The sequence below is a fragment of the Sciurus carolinensis genome, chromosome 8 (assembly GCF_902686445.1).
Source record: "Sciurus carolinensis chromosome 8, mSciCar1.2, whole genome shotgun sequence".
In the NCBI taxonomy this organism is placed as follows: Eukaryota; Metazoa; Chordata; class Mammalia; order Rodentia; family Sciuridae; genus Sciurus; species Sciurus carolinensis.
Genome location: NC_062220.1, coordinates 1,797,930 through 1,817,465, shown reverse-complemented (window position 1 = coordinate 1,817,465; position 19,536 = coordinate 1,797,930). Strand labels below are relative to the sequence as shown.

Genomic DNA, 19,536 nt, shown 5'->3' with positions numbered 1-19,536 from the left:
TTTGTTTTTTGTTTTTTGGGTGTTAAGTTTTTTGAGTTCTTTATATATCCTAGAGATTAATGCTTTATCTGAGGTGCATATGGTAAAGATTTTCTCCCATTCTGTAGGTTCTCCCTTCACATTATTGTTTCTTTTGCTGAAAAGAAACTTTTGAGTTTGAGTCCATCCCATTTATTGATTCTTGATTTAACTTCTTGCACTTTAGGGGTCTGGTTAAGGAATTCAGGTCCTAGGCAGACATGGTGAAGATCTGGGCCTACTTTTTCTTCTAGTAGTTGCAGGGCCTCTGTTCTAGTACCTAAGTCTTTGATTCACAGTGAGTTGAGTTTCATGTAGGATTAAAGATAGGGTTTAATTTCATTTTGTTACATGTGGTTTTCCATTTTTCCCAGCACCATTTGTTGAATAGGCTATCTTTTCTCTAGTGAATGTTTTTGGTATCTTTGTCTAGTATGAAATACCTGTATTTATGTGGGTTTGTCTCTATGTCTTCTCTTCTGTACCGCTGATCTACATGTCTGTTTTGGTGCCAAAACCTTGCTGTTTTTATTACAATAGCTCTGTAGATAGTTTAAGTCTGGTATTGTGATGCCTCCTGCTTCACTTTTCTTGCTAAGGATTGCTTTGTTATTCTGGGTCTCTTATTTTTCCAAATGAATTTCATGATTGCTTTTTCTAGTTCTATGAAGAACATTATTGGGATTTTAATAGGAATTGCATTAAATTTGTATAATGTTTTTGGTAGTATGGCCATTTTGACAATATTAATTCTGCCTATCCAGGAACATGGGAGGTCTGTCCATCTTCTAAGGTCTTCTTCAATTTCTTTTTTTAGTGTTCTGTAGTTTTCATTGTAGAAGTCCTTCACCTCTTTTGTTAGATTGATTCCCAAGTATTTTTTTTTTTTGAGGCAATTGTGAATGAGGTAGGGTTATTTCTCTTTTAGTGGATTCATTACTGACGTATAGGAATGTTTTTGATTCATGAGTATTGATTTTATATAGTGCTACTTTGCTGAATTCATTTATTAGTTCTAGAAGTTTTTCAGTGGAATTTTCTGGATCTTCCAAATACATAATCATATCATCTGCACATAGTGATAGTTTGAGTTCTTCTTTACCTATTTGTATATCTTTAATTTCTTTCTTCTAATTGCTCTGACTAGAGTTTCAAGGACAATGTTGAACATAAGTAGTGAAAAGGGCATTCTTGTCCTGTTCCAGTTTTTAGAGGGAATGCTTTCAATTTTTCTTCATCTAGTATTATGTTGGCCTTGGGTTTAGCATATATGGCTTTTATGATGTTGAGGTATATTCCTAATATCACTAGTTTTTCTAGTGCTGTATTTTGTCAAATGCTTTTTCTGCATCTATTGAGATGATCATATGATTGTTTTTAAGTCTATTGATATGATAAATTACATTTATTGTTTTCTATATATTGAACCAACCCTGTATCTGGGATGAACCCCACTTGATTATGATCCACTATCATTTTAATATGTTTTTGTATGCGAGGTGCCAGAATTTTATTGAGAATTTTTGCATCTATGTTCATCAGGGATATTGGTCTGAAGTTTTCTTTCCTTAATGTGTCTTTGTCTGGTTTGGGTATCAGGGTGTTTCATAGATTTGACACAATCTCAACCTAATTTTAAAAGTAAAAATGGCAACCTAATTTTAAAAGTAATATGGGACCCAGCAGCTCAGGAGGCTGAGACAGGAAGATTATGAGTTCAAAGTCAGCCTCAGCAAAAGTGAGGCAAGCAAAGTTAGACCCTATCTCTAAATAAAATACAAAATAGGGCTGGGGATGTGGCTCAGTGGTAGAGTGCCCCTAAGTTCAATTCCCAGTACAAAAAAAAAAGTAATATGGGAATGCAAAGAACTCAGAATAACTATGACAACTTTGAAAAATGGACCCTTAGCCATATGTAGATTGAAAACTGATTTTCAATAAAGTTCAAAGGTAATTCTGTAGACTTTTCAAAGAACAATGCTGGAATAATTACTCATCTGCAAAATAAATAAATAAATAAACTTCAAACCACACCTTATACTATATAAAAATTAACCCAAAATGGGTCATGGCCCAAAGTATTTAAAAAAAAAAAACATACATAAAACTTCTGGAAGGAAATGTGGATAATCTTTGTGATGTTAGCTGAAAAAGATTTGGCAGATATGACACCAAAAACACAATTCACAAAAGAAGATATAATAAATTTGATTTCATTAAAATTAACTATGCCTCCTCTGTGAAAGCTATTATTAAGGGAAAAAAAAATAAAAACATGCCCCTGAATGAGAAAAAAATCTGTAAATCGCATACCCTAATACAGAACTTTTATCGAGAAGATATAAACTGCACCCAAAGTTTAAATGTAAGAAAATAAACCCAACCTTAAAAATGAGCAAAAGTGTACATAGACTCATTATCAAAGAAAATATAGAAAGCAGATAAGCACACAAGTCTTCAGGGAAATGCACGTGAAATTCACACAAAGATACCACTACACAGCTGTCAGAATGTGTGAGGCTAAACCGGCAATCCCAAGTATTGGTGAAAACGTGGAGGAGCCAGAATTCTCACACACTTCTGATGGGAATACACAAAAAGTACAAGAACTTGGAGAACATGGAACAGATACCCATGCATTCCATTCCTATTTATCTACTCAAGAGAATTTAGAGCAGGGCTGGGATGAAGAGGGGCGCACGAGGACTTCTGGGCAGTAGTGGACACACATTACTATGCCTGTGCGCAAACCCACAGGATGCACAACAGCAGATAGTGGATCATAATTTAGACCTGGGTACATTGTTGACAGCAGCTTTCTGTACGACACCCAAAGCTGTAAATACTTCTAAGGTCCATCAGTGGGTGAGTGGAGGAGATCAGCAGTGGTGTGTGCATGCAGTGGAACGCCACTGGGCAACAAGAGAAGGAGGCACTGCTGAGACCGTGTGCGTGAACCTTAGAACAGACATGCTGAGTGAAGGGCACCAGGTCCAAGAGAGCATGCTTTCAAACTGCATACGGAGCACTAAGAAATGGGAGCCTCTGTGCTCTGCCTCTTCATCCCTTTCGCTCCTCCTCCCTGGCCCCCAACAAGCCCTATAGGAATGGCGGAGATTCAGAACACTAGCAACTCCAAGTGCTGGTGAGGAGGTGGAGCAGCAGGGCCTTTCATTTAGCTGGTGGCAATGCAAAACAGCACAGCCACTTTGTGACAAAAGTAACAGCTCTTACTAGTGTGTCATGCTCCTTGGTATTTATCCAAGTGAGTTGAAAATTAAAAACCTTCAAATATATATGGCAACTTTATTCATAACTTTCCCAAACAGGAAGCAACCAAAATGTCCTTCCATAGAAGGATGAACAAACACCAGGATGTATTCATCAACAAAAAGAAAAGCACTATCAAGTCATAAAAAGACACAGAGGGCCAGTAATGCTGCTGCTAGGTGAAATCAGCTACTCTGAAAGGCTGTATACACTACGATTCCATCTATATGACACTCTGGAAAAGTCAAAACTACAGAAACAGTAAAAAGATCAGTGGTTGCCAGGGGCTTGGGGCTGGGATGAAGAGGGGCGCACGAGGACTTCTGGGCAGTAGTGGACACACATTACTATGCCTGTGCGCAAACCCACAGGATGCACAACACCAAGCATGAACATTAGTGTACACTATGTACTCTGGGTGGCATGGAGGGCCCATGCAGGACTGCAGTTGTAACAGACAGACAGTGATAATGGGGAGGTTATGCATGCATGGGAATACTGAGTATGTGAGAAATCTCTGTGCCTTCCTCTCAATTAGATTGTGAACCTAAAACTGCTCTTTATAAAAAAAGACAGGTCTCTGGTTGCCTGGTAGTAGTGATGGGGAGTTGGTGTAAGGGAAAAAAATACATGGGGCCAATATTTGAGGGCGACTGGCATGTTGTTGGTCTTGACTGCACATATAAGCCAAAGTTTATCAGACTGTACTTTAAATACATGCAGTTAATTGCATGCTAATGATACCTCAATAAAACTATTTCAATGTATTTATTAAGCTCAGATGATATAACCAATATCCTGCATGGATATATTAGTATATGGCTCAGTCCTTGAAACAATAATAAGAAACTGTATTTCTGTATTTGTGTCATGAATTACATTAAAGGCTTTTTTTTTTTTTTTAAACTTTCTACCATATTCTTAACACTATACAGGTACTGGATGAGTTACCTAATGTAAGACATTTATTCCCCTCCTAGAACTCAGTGCCTTCTCAGGAAGAGAAGCTTTCAAGACATGCAGTGTTTCCAGCGTGTCTGAGCAGCTGAGAGGGAAGCATAACCTGCTGCATGCATGGCAAGATGGGCGGAGCAGGCTCCTTTCCTGCTCTGTCAGGAAAAGAAACGAAGTGATTAGGATACCGTGTGACACAGCATGTCTGGTTGTGTTCTGAGAGCAGGAAGGGATAAGAAGAAAGGGCAGAGGGAAGGCTCCTGGAAACTGCCCACTGAGCTCATGAGCCGCCTTGAGCACCATGTCAGGTGCTGGGCAAGGCAGGTCCCACCTGGCAAGGAGTGGAAAACACTGGGGGTAGATGAAGCAGTGTGTTCAAGGGCAGAGCAGGCACACCAGGCGCGCTTCCTGCCCAACACACTGAGGAGCATGCCCTTATTAACAGCAGCTTGAAGTGTGACTCTGGAGTGGCAGGAGATGCAGGCAGGGCTGGGTATAAAAGGGCAAAGTACCCCTTAAGGAGGCTGGGCACTGTCTGAGTGGCAAAAGCCCCTGCAGCATTTGGAGCACGGGAAACAGTGCCACGCTTTCACCATGGAGGGACTGGGTGTGGTGGGGATGGACCAGCCTTTCAACCATGAGTAGACTGAACAGAGAAGGGACAGAGGAGGCCCTCCATGGCAGGACTCTGCTACACTGCAAAAGCCACCTGCAGTGTCCTTCCTGCCTGCTCCTTGCCCATCACATGTGTGGCACTGGAAGATGAATGAGAGAAAGTGACTTAGATTGTTAAAAGTAGGTAGGTCTCAGGATTCATAATGTCATGGTGGGGAAACAGTGAAGAAAACCAGAGTATTCACTGGGTAACACTCTTCCCTTTTTAATAACTTACTGAGGTGTAATTCACACAGCACAGAATTGACCATTTTATTTATATATATATATATATATTAATATATATATATATTAATATATATATATATATTAGTTGGCAGTGCACCTTATTTTATTTATTTATTTAAATGTGGTGCTGAGAATCGAACCGAGTGCCTTGCATGTGCTAGGCAAGTGCTCTGCCACTGAGCCACAACCCCAGCCCAAATTAATCATTTTAAATAAATGACCCAAAGGCACTGGACACTCACAACACTGACCCCCCACCACCTCTGTCCATACCAGCACATGTGCATCACTCTAAGTGGAACCTGCAGCCACCAATACGCACCTCTTGCAACCACGCATGTGCTTTCTGTCTCTATGAATTCTCCGATTCCGGACATTTCATCTCAACAGTCATACATGTGGCCTTTTGTGTCTGGCCTATTTCATTCAGTACCTTGTTTCAAGATTCATCCATACTATACCACGTAAGTCATCCCATTTTCTGTTTTTAATTGTAGTAGAAGATACATAAGATTTAATAGCTACCCACTTTTAATGTACAGTTCAGCAGTATTAATCATATTCACACTGTTGTACGACCATCACCACCATCCACTGCCAGAAGTCTTTTCACCTTGCAAGTCGGAAACTCTGAACCCATCAACAGCAACTCCTTCCTCCTTCTCCAGCTCCTGGAAATGACCATTCTACTTTCTGTCTCTATGAATTTGACTACTCAAGATAATAAAAATTATCTTGAAAACTTAAAAAAAAAAAGATACCTATTGTAAGTGGAATCCTTTATGACTAGCTTGCTTCACTTAGAAATTATTCCTTCTTATGGCTGAATAGCATTTCATTGTATGTGTATGCCACAACTATCCACTTATCTGATGACAGACACTTGAGCTTCCCACACATTTGGCTATCGTTATACGGGTTTTTTAAAACAATAAAATTCAAAGTCTTGGTCAAACAAGCGTAGAACATGGAAATAAAGACAAGCAGTCAAAATCAGCATACTACTCTGACATAGTCACATCACTGTTTACAGCGGTTCATTTCAAGATAGCTAAGCGATGGAACCAACCTAAGTGCCTTTCAATACATGAATGGGTAAAGAAAATGTAGTACATATACATAATGGAATATTATTCAGTCATAAAGAAGAATGAAATTATGGCATTTGCCATTAAAAGGATGGAACTGGAGATTACCATGCTAAGTGAAATAAGCAAACCCCAAAAAACCAAAGTCTGAATGTTCTCTCTGATAACGTGAATGCTAATACACAGTGGGCAGGGGGGTTCACCAGATTGGACAAGAGTGGAGTTGGGGGATGGGAATGGGAAAGACAGTAAATGAATTGGACATTACTTTTCTATGTTCATATCATGTACAACCACAAAAATGGGAAGTTACACTCCATGTATGTATGATATGTGAAAATATATTCTGTATAACTAAAAAGAACAAATAAAAAACTTTGAAAAACTAAATTTTCAAAAATGAAAAGCAGGATGGAATCAAGACTAATGGAATATCTTGGTTCATCTACTCTAAGAACACAGTCCATGCTCAACAAGAAGCACCCACTCACATCACAAACACTAACAAATGCTGTAAAGGATAAAAAGATGCAGGAAACAGGGCCTTGTCCTTGAAGTAATGTAAAGATCTTTGAGAAACTCAGGAGTTACAACACAAGGTTTAAAGCGCATGAGCCTAAGCCCCATGGAGCAGAGCTGGGCACCTCTGCTTATCTTAGGGTGGGTAGGAAGTTGAAGGTTTGGATGGGGAACAAGTGATGTGTTGTAGTAGGTACACAGTAGCACAGCTACAGAAGGAGGAGAAAAGAGGGCCTTGGTGATCAGAAATGAAGAGGCGATGGGGAGGGCCAGGAGTACAAACAGCAAATGCCAGATTAATTAAGGTAAAATCAGAATCCACCGGAGTAGGTAATTAGGAGGTCACCAGTAACCTACACATAAAGAGATAGTTACATATTTTGGTTTGAGGTTCAGTTTCAGATGACTGAGTTCTGACAGAGGAAATGGTTTCAAAACCTTTTCTTCTTTTAACTCCCATTGGGCAGCACACAAGTCGAGAGTCATCAAAAGGAACAAGAATGCCAACAAAAGAATTAGAAACAAAGTCATATCCAGGTGAGTTAAAATTTCCTACAGAGTACACACCCACATCCACATGTTTACAGAATAAGATTTGAAAACCTATAAACCAAAATGGTTTCTGGAAACTAACAAGAAGGGACTAAGATTCAAACTGGTGGTCAGAAGTCATTCTAGTCTGAAATCTAACTTTTAACATTCTTTATAAGGACAATGTATTCATATGCTTCCTAATATAAAGATTAAAAACTAACTTTCTTACAATCAAGATAATTTATTCATCTCTCTCACAGTTGACTGTGCACGTATACTATTAGGATTCTCGGGTTAAGGGTCTTAATTCTTAGTACAAGTTAGACCCTTATTATAATTGTCTAGTTTTAAGTAATATATTAACTGTAACATTTTTAAAATGCCCTCTTCAGGTTCCTTCTGGCTAACTGATCCTAACTGAGATTATTTTCATATGAAACTTATTTTATTTTGTAGCAAACTAACTTTAAGGTATCTGATTATCAACAGATGGATAAATTTAGATTCATTTGAACAATGTGACACTTTCTCAGACCATCTTTCAATCTCCCTAAATAAGTGCAAATCAAAAACAGGACAAGGAGACACAGGGAACATAAATTTCCAGGGAGTTATTGTTAGTTATCATTAGTTCCTCTTAGACATTTGACATAAAATACTTTTTAAGAATTATTTTATTCTTAAAATTCCTAACTACATATACAAATTTGTAGTTTGTTTTAAGAACATCAATAATCAAAGGTTAATTATTTCCACTCACTTATTATTTTCTGTAATATATCTGAATATAATTAAGCCATTCAATATTTTTTGGTGAGAAACTTTCAATATGGGTTTTGAAATTACTTTTACATCAATATCATAATTTGCCATTGCTAAGCATCTGTGAAAGGATCATTTATTTCCATTTTACAAGGAGAAATGAAGAGGGATAACTGAGGGTAAAGATTAGTAGCATATTCAAAAAACCTCAAATAAAGCCTTCTCCAAAAAAAGACCACTTTTTAACAAGATCCCTTCATCAGAGAACAAAAGAGAATAATCCATCCTAGCTCCTGCCTGGGTGACAGACTGCAGGCTGCATGGACCTGGATGAGAAATATGTGGACATACTAAAAATAAATTCAAGTTGATTTCAACCAATATTTTTATTATAATACCAAAAAACACTTTTAAAAAAATCTGTATTTGGGCTTTACACATTTCATGTAAGAAAGATCATCCAGAATTTTTAAAAAATAAGTAAAAATATTTCTGAAGTAGAAATTAGCAAAAGTATTTCAAAGACTGTTGTTTGTTTGCATTTGAGAAAGATTCCCCCTTCTTGTTAGAGATTTCAAATGAAGAGTAATGAAAAGATGTCAACCTTTTATTGTTTTCTTGATGAAGCACAATGAAGAACACGACAACAACCACACAATTCTCTATTCTTAGAGAATTCACTGCAACCTCTTAAACTATTTCATTATTGAGAAGTTAAGACATTTACAGATAACCGGTTTGATCCTATCTGAACGCTGTTTGCAACCATCTCCTCTTACTGCTTTGAGAGTTCATTAAACTAAATAGCAAACTGTTTACTGAAAGTATGGACATCAAATCCCCCCCACGCACCCAATTTGGATTCTTCAAAACTAAAGTCTAAATGTTCAGCAAAAAAAATGTTTGGGAGCACTAGCATGGCCCAGAACTTTTCAGGGCTTTTATAGGGCTTTAAAGGGTTCAAACACAAAATTTTAAGAAGAGTCTTTGTACTTCCTATGGGCAATAAAACTATCATTATATTTGATTAAAATACCTGGTCAAAACATTCCTTATAACTTAATTCTTTGTAGCAAATGATATGCTTATTAAATTTATTTAGTGGTGACTTTCCAATTAGTACAAAATTTTCCACATTCAAATGTTAGCAAGCTTTAAAATTTAAAAGGAATTCTTTAATAAATGTATTATATCACATCATGAACTTAAAGCTATAATTTACAATGCCTGTGATATAGCACTAATAGCAGTCAGCAATTTTTTAGAAAGAAAAAAACACCCATACAACATCTTTCATTTTCGAAGCAAAAATATCGCCAAATTAATCTTACTGAGTTCAAAGTATTTTCAATTTCCAATTAAAATTACAGTCTTCACTAGAAAATTATTGAAATAAGAGGAAAACTGCATTATGCAGTAAATTATGATTCTCCTTGTTACTGTCTCTCTGATTTCACCTAAGTGATGAGACACTGCTGGCTGATCCTGCAAGAGCAAATGAGACCACGTAAGGTCAGATTTCCTTGTGAGAGGCGAGGAGAAAAGAGTGGAAAATTTCACAGCTTGGAATTTGATTGTTAAATACATTCTCTATTCTAGTCTTATAAGCTTTTCAGCTAGTAAATTGAATTCCTGCTATACACTAGGATAATATTCATGACAATTCTCTATATTTTACCTTCTTAAAATCAAAGACTCAATTCTAAAGGGTTAATAGAGGAATTACAAAGTAACTCTCTAGTTTGCATTTCCCATAATACCAAAATAAAGCTTTATCTTTTAGTTTAGAAATTTGCTTTAACACTGTGCAAAGCCTCTGTGAATCTGTTTAGCCTATCTGTTTCTTTTCATCTGTTCAGTGCCACTGGGCATAGCATGCGCTGCAGTGCGTGCTGATACCTTGCAAAGCGCCACATGACTCACTGTACCCTAATGCACTCCATTAATCCTGTTTGGACAGCTGGGTCCCGGCATTTGTTAGCTGCATCTTAATTGTTCCATCTTTCTTTCTTTTTCTTCCTTTTTATTTAGCTCTATGGAAAACTACTCAGGAATTTAATTTGTCAGTCCTCAAAAAGTGAATTTTGCCACTGAATTGTTTTCTTTTTATTAAAACTATATTCAGCATGTAATTTTCTCCATAAAATCAATATATATTAATAATTAGCAACTAATCTTAAATAACAGAGCATAGTAAATAAGTTTCCTAAATGTTTAAATGGTAGGGTGGCTGTCATATCACCAAAATTATTTGATGAACTGCCATAACACATGATAACATGTAGCTTTCAATCAGGGTAGTAACATGAACACTTTTGGCATTTTCAAGATTAGCACACCACAAGCTGATGTCCAAACAACAGGTCCTACAGAGCAGATACAAAAGAAATAAGATCACTAAGCAAATGGGCTTTCAATCAGACTGTGGAATAGCAGTCCACTTTACACCTTCTATTAAGAAATGAAATCTTCATAAAAATTATGAAGATAACTACAAAGCTCCCACTTCATGCACAGTCTGCACTGCTGATGGCCACTAGCCTTGAATCAAAAATGGAGACAGCATGATAGCTAACTCAGAAGCAACTCAGAGGGACTACAATTATTGCTGAGCAAGTTGCTGAAGTTTACTGATGATATTTTTGTAATCATTAATTTCTTAAGTTAAAACCTAAGTCTAGAAAATTCAACAAAACTGCCCAATAGAAAGTTTTGTTTGAAATAATATTTGGCCAAGAACTGAACAGTCTACAATTAATACTTTATAAAGATAAGAAGGTCAAATGAAGACTTAATTATTTCAGTGACAAAACAGAAATCAGTCCTACTTCTAAAAGATGATCAGAATCGTCTGTACAATGACAAATTTTTAAGGAAATGATATGAATGACAGGCAAAAAGAGACTGAAGGACCAACGGACATCCTTGGAACCAGTATATGCTTTCAGACACTGTACTGTGCATATTTTTCAACTCTATTTTCATGAACACAAAGCAACATAAAATGAGTTTACAAATTTCCAGTTTTTTAAACCACATACTAAATTTTACATTCAAAAAGGACATATTAGTTTAATATTTTCTAAGATGTTAAACTTTTTTTTTAAAGCCAGTTTCCTCACTAGACGATTCAAAAGCTAACTGTGAATGAGTAAGGGGGAAAAAAACAGTCTATTGTTTGGAGAAGGAATGCTTTAAATGTTAAAAATAATAATAAAAGGTTTTTATTTGATGCAAGTGCTTGTCTTGGTATGGTCATATACCTAAATTAAGTACAAAACTAAATGTATAATATAATATAGGAAGAAACATTATATTTTAAAGGTTATCTTTCTGAAAGAGTTGAGAAAATGAAAGTTAAGAAGGTTTAGAAACAGTATCTTTAAGAAAGAAGGTTTTAAATGAACACTTCTCAAACTCACCCAGAGTTCTTGACATCACAGGTAGAGCAGAGCTCAAGACTAAGATTGATACACAATTACCAATGATCTGTGGGGAGAAATCAGAAAGAATACTGGGCAATGACAGTTAAAGCAACAACACTCAGGATCACTGTGCAGCACAGCCACCTGCTGCAGCCAGCCAGCTTCACAATGATGCTGACTACTCAGTACAGAATTGCGAAAGAGTAAAACTTTTTTCTACAAATGTTGTTATATCTGTGAATTCTAGAAAATATTTACAGTACCTGGCACACACATACAGTTATAGAACACATGTTACTATTCACTTAGACAATGCATTTCACATTACAAGCTTTGCTTGTCTAATAAAAAAGAATACATTTAATTCTTCTTACCATATTTTTAAAGCCAGATTACCACTCAATTTCTATTATATAAGATCTACTAATATATTTATTGTAAGATCTGATTTTAAAAGTGCCTGCTACTTAAACATCTAAACCCTAGTCACTCATTTTCAATGTATCCTAGGCTTATTTGTTCATATTTAACAAGAGCAGCGAAATATTTATTAATACTTATTATCACTTAAACTAGATACTAGATAAAAAACCTCACCTACTTACTGACTTTAAAAAGTTGTAACACTATATATGTGTGTAAATAAATATATGTAATATATCTTCTCCTTTTTAAATACGTTAAAAAGCAGAAATATACAATGGCAAAAAAAAGTAAGCCAGCAACTCTTATTAGTCATTCTTTGTCAGCCTGTGGGAACATTTTCCAGAGATTCAATCACTATATAAGATAACAGCCTTTATTATTTTGAAGCCAGTGACACATTGTAGAAAGTCAAATTAGCCTGACTATAAAATGTCTCTGAATAAAAACTCTTCCAACTTACTTTAATTATTCAAATTTGAAATACTTTGTCTCTACTACTTGTAGCAACTAAGTTCTTCAGATTTCAAACAAGCTCCCTGAAGTACATACATTTAGTACAATCAAAGTTACTCATTAGCACTACATTTTCTTTATAGGCAAAAGAGTCCTTTCAGGACCTTCTATAGCTAGTGAACCAGCTCTGCAGTTCTGCGCATTTACAAGTGAATGGACCCCATCCAAATTAAACAGCGCCCATCCTTTTCCCACTCACTCAGCATTCTGAGAATCTTTCCGTCTGTGTTTACGTAACTTGCAAACAAACACCTATCACAGCAGATGAACCATTCGGAGCAATTACTAAATAAAACAGTTCGTTTGTCCTGGAAGGCAAAAGAGGACCACAGTCTCCTCAGACTTTACCTTACCTTTGTCATAGTTGTGTCATCCTTCCTGGGTGTAAAGTTTCCAAAAAATCGGAGACTATAGAAACCAACAACAGAAGACACCATAAGATAGCTGTGAGAATCAAGGAAAACTCTCCAGAAGAATGCGAGTCTCCATGTGTTCTCAGCAGCCTCCCGAAGGTCTTAAGGCCCACAGCAAAAACAAAACAAAACAAAATTCCACTTTGAGTGCTGGGGGAAGACTGAACTGTTTTTTTTTTCTAGACAAGTGTCTTAGTAAATTACCACTGTCCCAGAAACGAGATAGAAAACTTGTTAACAGACAGAAAATTCAGTTAAAGAAAGGATACAAAATCAAAATGATTTCAAGTGCAGCTCCCACAAAACCAAACGTAGAGAGAGAGGCATTTCCTATTCCAGGCCCCTGGGGGAGAAAAAACATTTTTCAGAATCCACTGACACCATTATATTTGGTTTTCCTAAAACTGTTGTTTCATGAACCTAAGAGTTGAAACTAAGAATATTGAATACCTTGAAATAACATAAAGGCTTTCAAAGGTCAATGAAATATGACATCACACGGAGTCCATCAACAAATTCAGTTATCATGTTAACAATTTTAACAAGCTCAAAAACAAAATCTGATTTACCTCAAATGTAATTTAATTTACTTGCCAAAATGATATTATTATGCTTACTGTTATCAAGTGGAGCAATTTGCTACTTGAGAAAAAAATTTGAATGTTCTTGGGAGGAATGTTTTACAAATAGAATGTTACATTAGGGATAGAAAAATATACTCATCTGAAGGCTGGGGGAAACATACAGAATTACACAAATTAAAAGTGTAAAATTTAAGTTAAACTTAGAAAGAAAGTGATACATATCCTTTTTCCCTTTCCCAAATCTTCCTTAGGAACTCAAGAGTTATAAAAGATATAACTTAACACAGATTTTTAAAAATTAATGCATATTTTTTTCCTAAACATATTTATTTCAAAACCAATCTTTACCTAGAACTTAAAAAATAAAAATAAAAAAATCAAACCAGGGGCTGGGGAGTTAGCTCAGTCGGTAGAGTGCTTGCCTTGTAAGCACAAGGCCCTGGGTTCAATCCCCAGCACCCAAAAAACAAAACAAAACAAAAAATCAAACCAGACAAATAATATTCATTTAATGAGTTCTGACAGGCAAAATATCATTCCCTAGTAAAGTACAAACAATATTTTCAAAGCTTATTAACTAAATATTAAAGGAATGATCTGAATATGAATTGTTGTTATTTAGTCAGTTTAAACACCACCAGAGATAAGAAAAAATATGTAGTCAGACTAATAAAAAATAAACCAATAAATACTATCATATATATTTTATATCCATTCAAATTTTGGCAAAAAATCTAAGAGTAGCCATGAAAATTTCAGATATGAACAAAGTAAAGGTAAGGAATTTATGAATTTCTTGCCAATATTTTAAAGAGAAAATGAATGATATCAACAGACAGGGATAGTCTTTAGGACATGTTACCCCAAACCTGGCACCTTGGTATTGAGAAAACTTACAAAGATCACTCTCTGACCTCCCAGTATTCTCTGAAGCAGGCCATGGGACACTTGTTGTAGGGAGGGACACAGGGAGGACTTTAGGTTTTCTCTAAACCCAGAGACAGGAGAATCCCCCTCTCTGAAGACAAGGGACATACCAAGTAAACCACATCCTCTTAGGACCACCACACTTCCCACCATTGAGCAATTTGCTTCAAACCTGAGAATAAAGACACAGGGTTCCCTGATTCTTTGGGTCTCCATTTCTGAAGGCTCCTGTGTCACGTAAAACTTATGTTAAATAAATATGACCACTTTTCCTTTACTGTCTTTTGGTATAGGGACCGCGGTCATGAACCTTATGCTGGGTGAGGAAAAAATATTACTTTACTCCCCTGCAAAGGCAAGTTGACCAAAATGGAATATTCCATTTTAAGTGAAGGCTATAACAGGATTTAAATGAAAAAATGTATTTATACAATCATACAGGAAGCCCCTAAAGGGACAAGTCACTCTACTATGCACTCAGGAGGATGATGCAAAAAAGTACCACAGAGCTTGGGACTTATAGCTCTTGTCTTGATAGCATATTAAAATGGATTAAAGAGTCAACAGAAAGTCAATACAGAAGTGACTTCCTGGTCACCCCAGGGGCTTGGGTATAATCAAGAGACAAAGACAAGGCTGAGATGGTAAAGTACCACCATTTGTTTGTTTGCAGAATGAGGCACCTGGGAAGTCAGTAAGTCTGCACAACTAAGAGAGGTGATAGCAATGGCAGATGGCACAAGGCCCCAAGCAGGTTGGTGGTTGGGTGTATCAAGAAAATGACCAAAGAAATCAGTCTTTGAGAGCTGGGCACAGTGGTGCACACACATAATCCCAGCGGCTCGGGGGCTGAGGCAAGATGATCTCGAGTTCAAAGCCAGCCTCAGCAATAACAAGGTGCTAAGCAACTCAGTGAGACCCTGTCTCTGAAAATAGGGCTGCGGATGTGGCTCAGTAGTCAAGTGCCCCTGAATTTAATCCCTGATACCCTCACCCCAAAAAAAGAAATCTGTCTTTGAAAGAACAGGGTATCTTTGTCTCAAACTGAAGGGTAAGAATTAAGACAGACAATGGCTTTTCTCTATGAAAGATAAAGGTATGTCATCTGGGTCAGAGAGAGATCAGTGGTAACATGAATCTGGAGAGTTTTAAAGTCATGACTATGGGGAATTAAAAAGCTGATGACTTGGGAAAAACACAATAAAATTTCAAAATTTAAATGCCATTTTAAGAATTCAAAATTTTATAGACATATCTAGAAAAAGAATGCCAAATATGAATACTTCATAGTAACTGCATTATATATGGAAAATACATTCAAATAGGCTCATCAATAGAATTTAATAACATCGATTTTTAAATCAGAAAAAAAGTTAATTCATGAAAAGAAGTACATTTGATTTTTCACCAGTAACTCTACACTTTGTTATAGTTTCACATAATATGTGATACTTTTTAAAATATAAGTTCCTATAGCTATATACTTGGGTCTTTCAAAAATCCAGTGAGTAGACTGGGGGTGCAGCTTAGTGGTAAAGTGCTTGCCTAGCATGCATGAAGCCCTGGGTTTAAAAAAAAAAAAATCCAATGAGTCTAACGGGTGTATACTCTTTATACATCATTATTTTAGCGTATACATTTTCTTAAAGGATCTTCAACAGGAATTTCAGTAAAACCAAGTTTAACTCTGAAACAGAATCTAAAAAGAACTCCACAACCTGGAAAAAAAAGGACAATTCAAAGTAAAAAAAAAAAAATTAGACAAATCAAAATTTATAAAAAACACTATTTGAAAGCTCTTTCTATAAAGAAATTCATACAACTTGACAACACATACAGAAAGGCAAATGTTTTCATTCACTTACTGGAAACACTCAGGTTATACACAGAACACTTTTGCAAAAGAGAGGAAAGCACTTTACTATACCCTTGCTCCCTTTGGCATTGCTGTTTCATCAACAAGCAGGCAGAGAATATTACAGGCCACCAGCAGGACCGAGATGGACTACAACACAAAGATTGAGCTTGGTCAGCTTTTGATTCCAATATACAGATAATAAAGCCTACATGACCAAATGCAGGCTTCAGACAGAGGAAACGAAGCCTAGACCAAATTCTACATACAAAGCAGACCGCATAAATGCTACAGGGAAAATTCTTTAAAATTCTAAAACTATTATAATTTCAAAGCTTGTGACAAAAGATAATGTGATAGACCCATTTACTAAATAGTCTCACCAACTGGAAACCCACAATGCTACAGACCTCGGACATATAAAGTATTAACAGAACTAATTTCAATTTTAAAGTAGGGTATCTACAACATGTTGTTTTCTCAAGTGAAACAGAAGTCTGAATTTCTGAGGAAAGAGACAATAGAAGGCTTTTTCTAATTGGCATTAACTTCTATTTTTACTCTATCAAAGGTATAAATGCATTTTATCTTGTTGATAGAAAACCAGTTACTAGAAACCATTTAGCCAAGTGCTACAATACTCAAATGCTAAAGTAAATAAAATATAATATTCTTTATGAAGTAGGCAAATCATTCTTACTGTCTCAATAAGAAGTAGAATCATAACAGCAGGATACACCAAATTTCTTTCCCATGCTGAAGCTTTTTTTCGCCTCTCTGTTAGAAGGAAAGACAAAAATTTCAGCAATTTCCAAAAATTCTCTCCATATTTATATTTTCATCCCATCATGATATTAGTAGTATGCGTTATTTTTCCCAATTTGAAAAACATAAATTACTTAAATTTTCCTTCACAAATTATAAAAATCAGAGTTTTAAAATCAGTTAGCTTTGTTAAACAGCTCAATTCTGGGAGGCTTAAATTTTAGCTCTATAAAGGCAATTCCATTTTTAAGTAAATATATATTGTAAATGTATTGTAAAAATATATTGTAAATGTACAGGTTACTTTGAAATATAGAAAGATTTGTATCTGGTATAGCTGTACATACTGACATAGACATTCACTTGAATGAGTACAATAACATACATAAACTGTCCTCTAGCCTCATGCACAAGGGAAACTCCCAGCTTTCTGAACACTGGAAGCGGACACACACTGCTAGCTACAGTGGACACCTCAAATTACACTAGTCCTTCAGCCAAACAACACTTGGACAGGAAAATTCCACATTAAAGCAACTGCATTAAGATACCAGAAGGCTACCCAGACAGGTTAGGAGGCAATATTCTCTGAAGTGAGTACAGTTGAGCCCCCCATGTGCACCACCTTCCCCTGAAGGTGTTTTCAATACCCATGAGACTCAGCAATCAAGCAGAAATCAGTAGGCAAAAGACAACAATATCAAAGCAAAGCACTCAGCAAACTCAAGAGAGTCAGGGAGACAAACACTGGAGTTTGGGGCTAACAGGGCAGCCAGAATTTGAGATGCCACCAACACAGAGAGAAAAAAAAAGGTCAAAGAAATGAGCCTGACAAGCAGACCCATTCTCCCAGAAAGCCTCAATGGCCAAAAGACTGAGAGGAGAACAGAGGATGCAGCTGAGAGGTTGGGAAGCCCAGCAAAGCACAAGCCTGGCCAAAACAGCCAGGCTTTCAGTGAGGAGGACCAATGTAAAGCCATAACCCAGGATCAAGGCCAAGCAGGGAACAGACCAGCCCTTAAAGACCAAGAGCCCAGAAGGACTAAGTTGTTATGTCCCACTATACTGCCCACCAGAAGCCAAAGTGAAACTGCTCAGAAAGAAGAGAACACCATCTAATTTCTACAATTCTGTTAGCAATGTCTAGCTTTGAATCAAACATGTCCAGAAGGCAGGATAAAGAGGAAGGCAGAACCTCAGTTGATCTTATGGACTTATTAAGCCTCTTAGAAAGGCCTTAAATGATTGATAGGTTCAATAAAATAAGTGACAAAATAGAAAATTTCACAAGTAAATTTGAACCTATAAAAATAATCAAATATGAATTCTAGAACTGGAAAAATACTGTAACAAAAGTTAAGAATTCAACAGATAGTTTGGAATACTTATGGCATAACTGAAAAGACAGTGAAATGGAAAACAAGACTAGCAGAAAGTATCACAGCTGAAGCATGGAAAAAGGAGAGACATATGGACAAGAATAAGAGTGAAAGGGTCTGGCATGTGTGCAACTGAGAGAATGAGGCAGAAAAAATGTTTGACGAGTTGATGACCAACAATTTTCCCAAGTGGGTGAAGGACATCAAGCCACAGTTATAAAAATCTTGAGATCTGTAAAGATCTCAAGAACCATAATCAAGAAACCAAAAAATGCATTCACATAAAACAAAGGAAAAAAATCTAAGCACATCAGTATAAACAGCTAAACAAAGATAAAATGGAAATATTTAAAGCCCTTCAAAAACCAACTTTATGACTTTAAATCTACAAAGCCAGAAGACAGTGGAATGACATCTCCACAATGTACAAAAGTAACAAATAAGAATTCTCAATTCTGCTAAAAAAAAGTGCCCTACGAATGAGAAGACAGTGAGCATGTTGCCAAAAAACAGAACTAAAAGAATCACTGCAGGACACCTGCGCTGAATGAAATTCCAAAGAGTATTTCCAAGCAGAAGCTAGAAGGACACTGAAAGCACGAAATAGAACACATGAGTTAAAACACCAGTGGAACACCATGTCAATCCATTACATGGGTAAACGTTTAGAAGTTCAACATTGTCGAGAGTCAGCAAGGATGTGGGACAATAGGGAATCATGCCTCGTAGGAACGCAAAATAATGCAAATACCTAGGATATGCTTATATACTATATAATTCCACTTCTAGTATGTGTCCTGAAAAAACATACAGTAAAAGACATGCACAAAAATGCTTAAACAACATTATTCATGAGAGCAAAATACTGGAAACATTCAAAATCCATCAACAGTAAAATGATTAAGGTAACATGAGACAATAGAGTATTTATAGAAATTAAAATGGACATAATCTGACTTTTGAAAATTTAATTCTGGACTTTCATTTCTGAGGATAGAATAATGACAGGACACAGATTTGCCATCCAGCCTGAAAGAATTAAGAACCAGAAAGTACCCATATATGAAATGACAGTTCTCAAGAAGGTGAACGTCTGACTGGGGCAGGACAGTGACCCCTGAAGAGGGGACAGACAGTATGAGTCTGTTCGACCCAGCTTCCTGTGAGTTCCCAGACATGGCTCGGGAAGAGGAAGCCAAGC

The 19,536-nt window shown here is 36.4% G+C and overlaps 1 protein-coding gene across 8 annotated transcripts in view; it reads right to left on the bottom strand.

Annotated features, from left to right (window-relative positions):
* The window catches only part of Lmbr1 (limb development membrane protein 1), a 169,433-nt gene that overhangs the window by 22,832 nt on the left and 127,065 nt on the right, over positions 1-19,536 (bottom strand). For all 8 annotated transcript variants that reach the window (XR_007109804.1, XR_007109803.1, XM_047561137.1 and 5 more), the window contains 5 exons: positions 16,892-16,968; positions 16,264-16,341; positions 13,095-13,168; positions 12,766-12,856; positions 11,471-11,537 (listed from right to left, as the gene is read on the bottom strand). Coding sequence is in view for 6 of the 8 variants with exons in the window: in XM_047561137.1 (XP_047417093.1) it covers positions 11,471-11,537; positions 12,766-12,856; positions 13,095-13,168; positions 16,264-16,341; positions 16,892-16,968 (387 nt within the window). In the remaining 2 variants the exon portion in view is untranslated. The remainder of the gene's footprint in view (positions 1-11,470; positions 11,538-12,765; positions 12,857-13,094; positions 13,169-16,263; positions 16,342-16,891; positions 16,969-19,536) is intronic.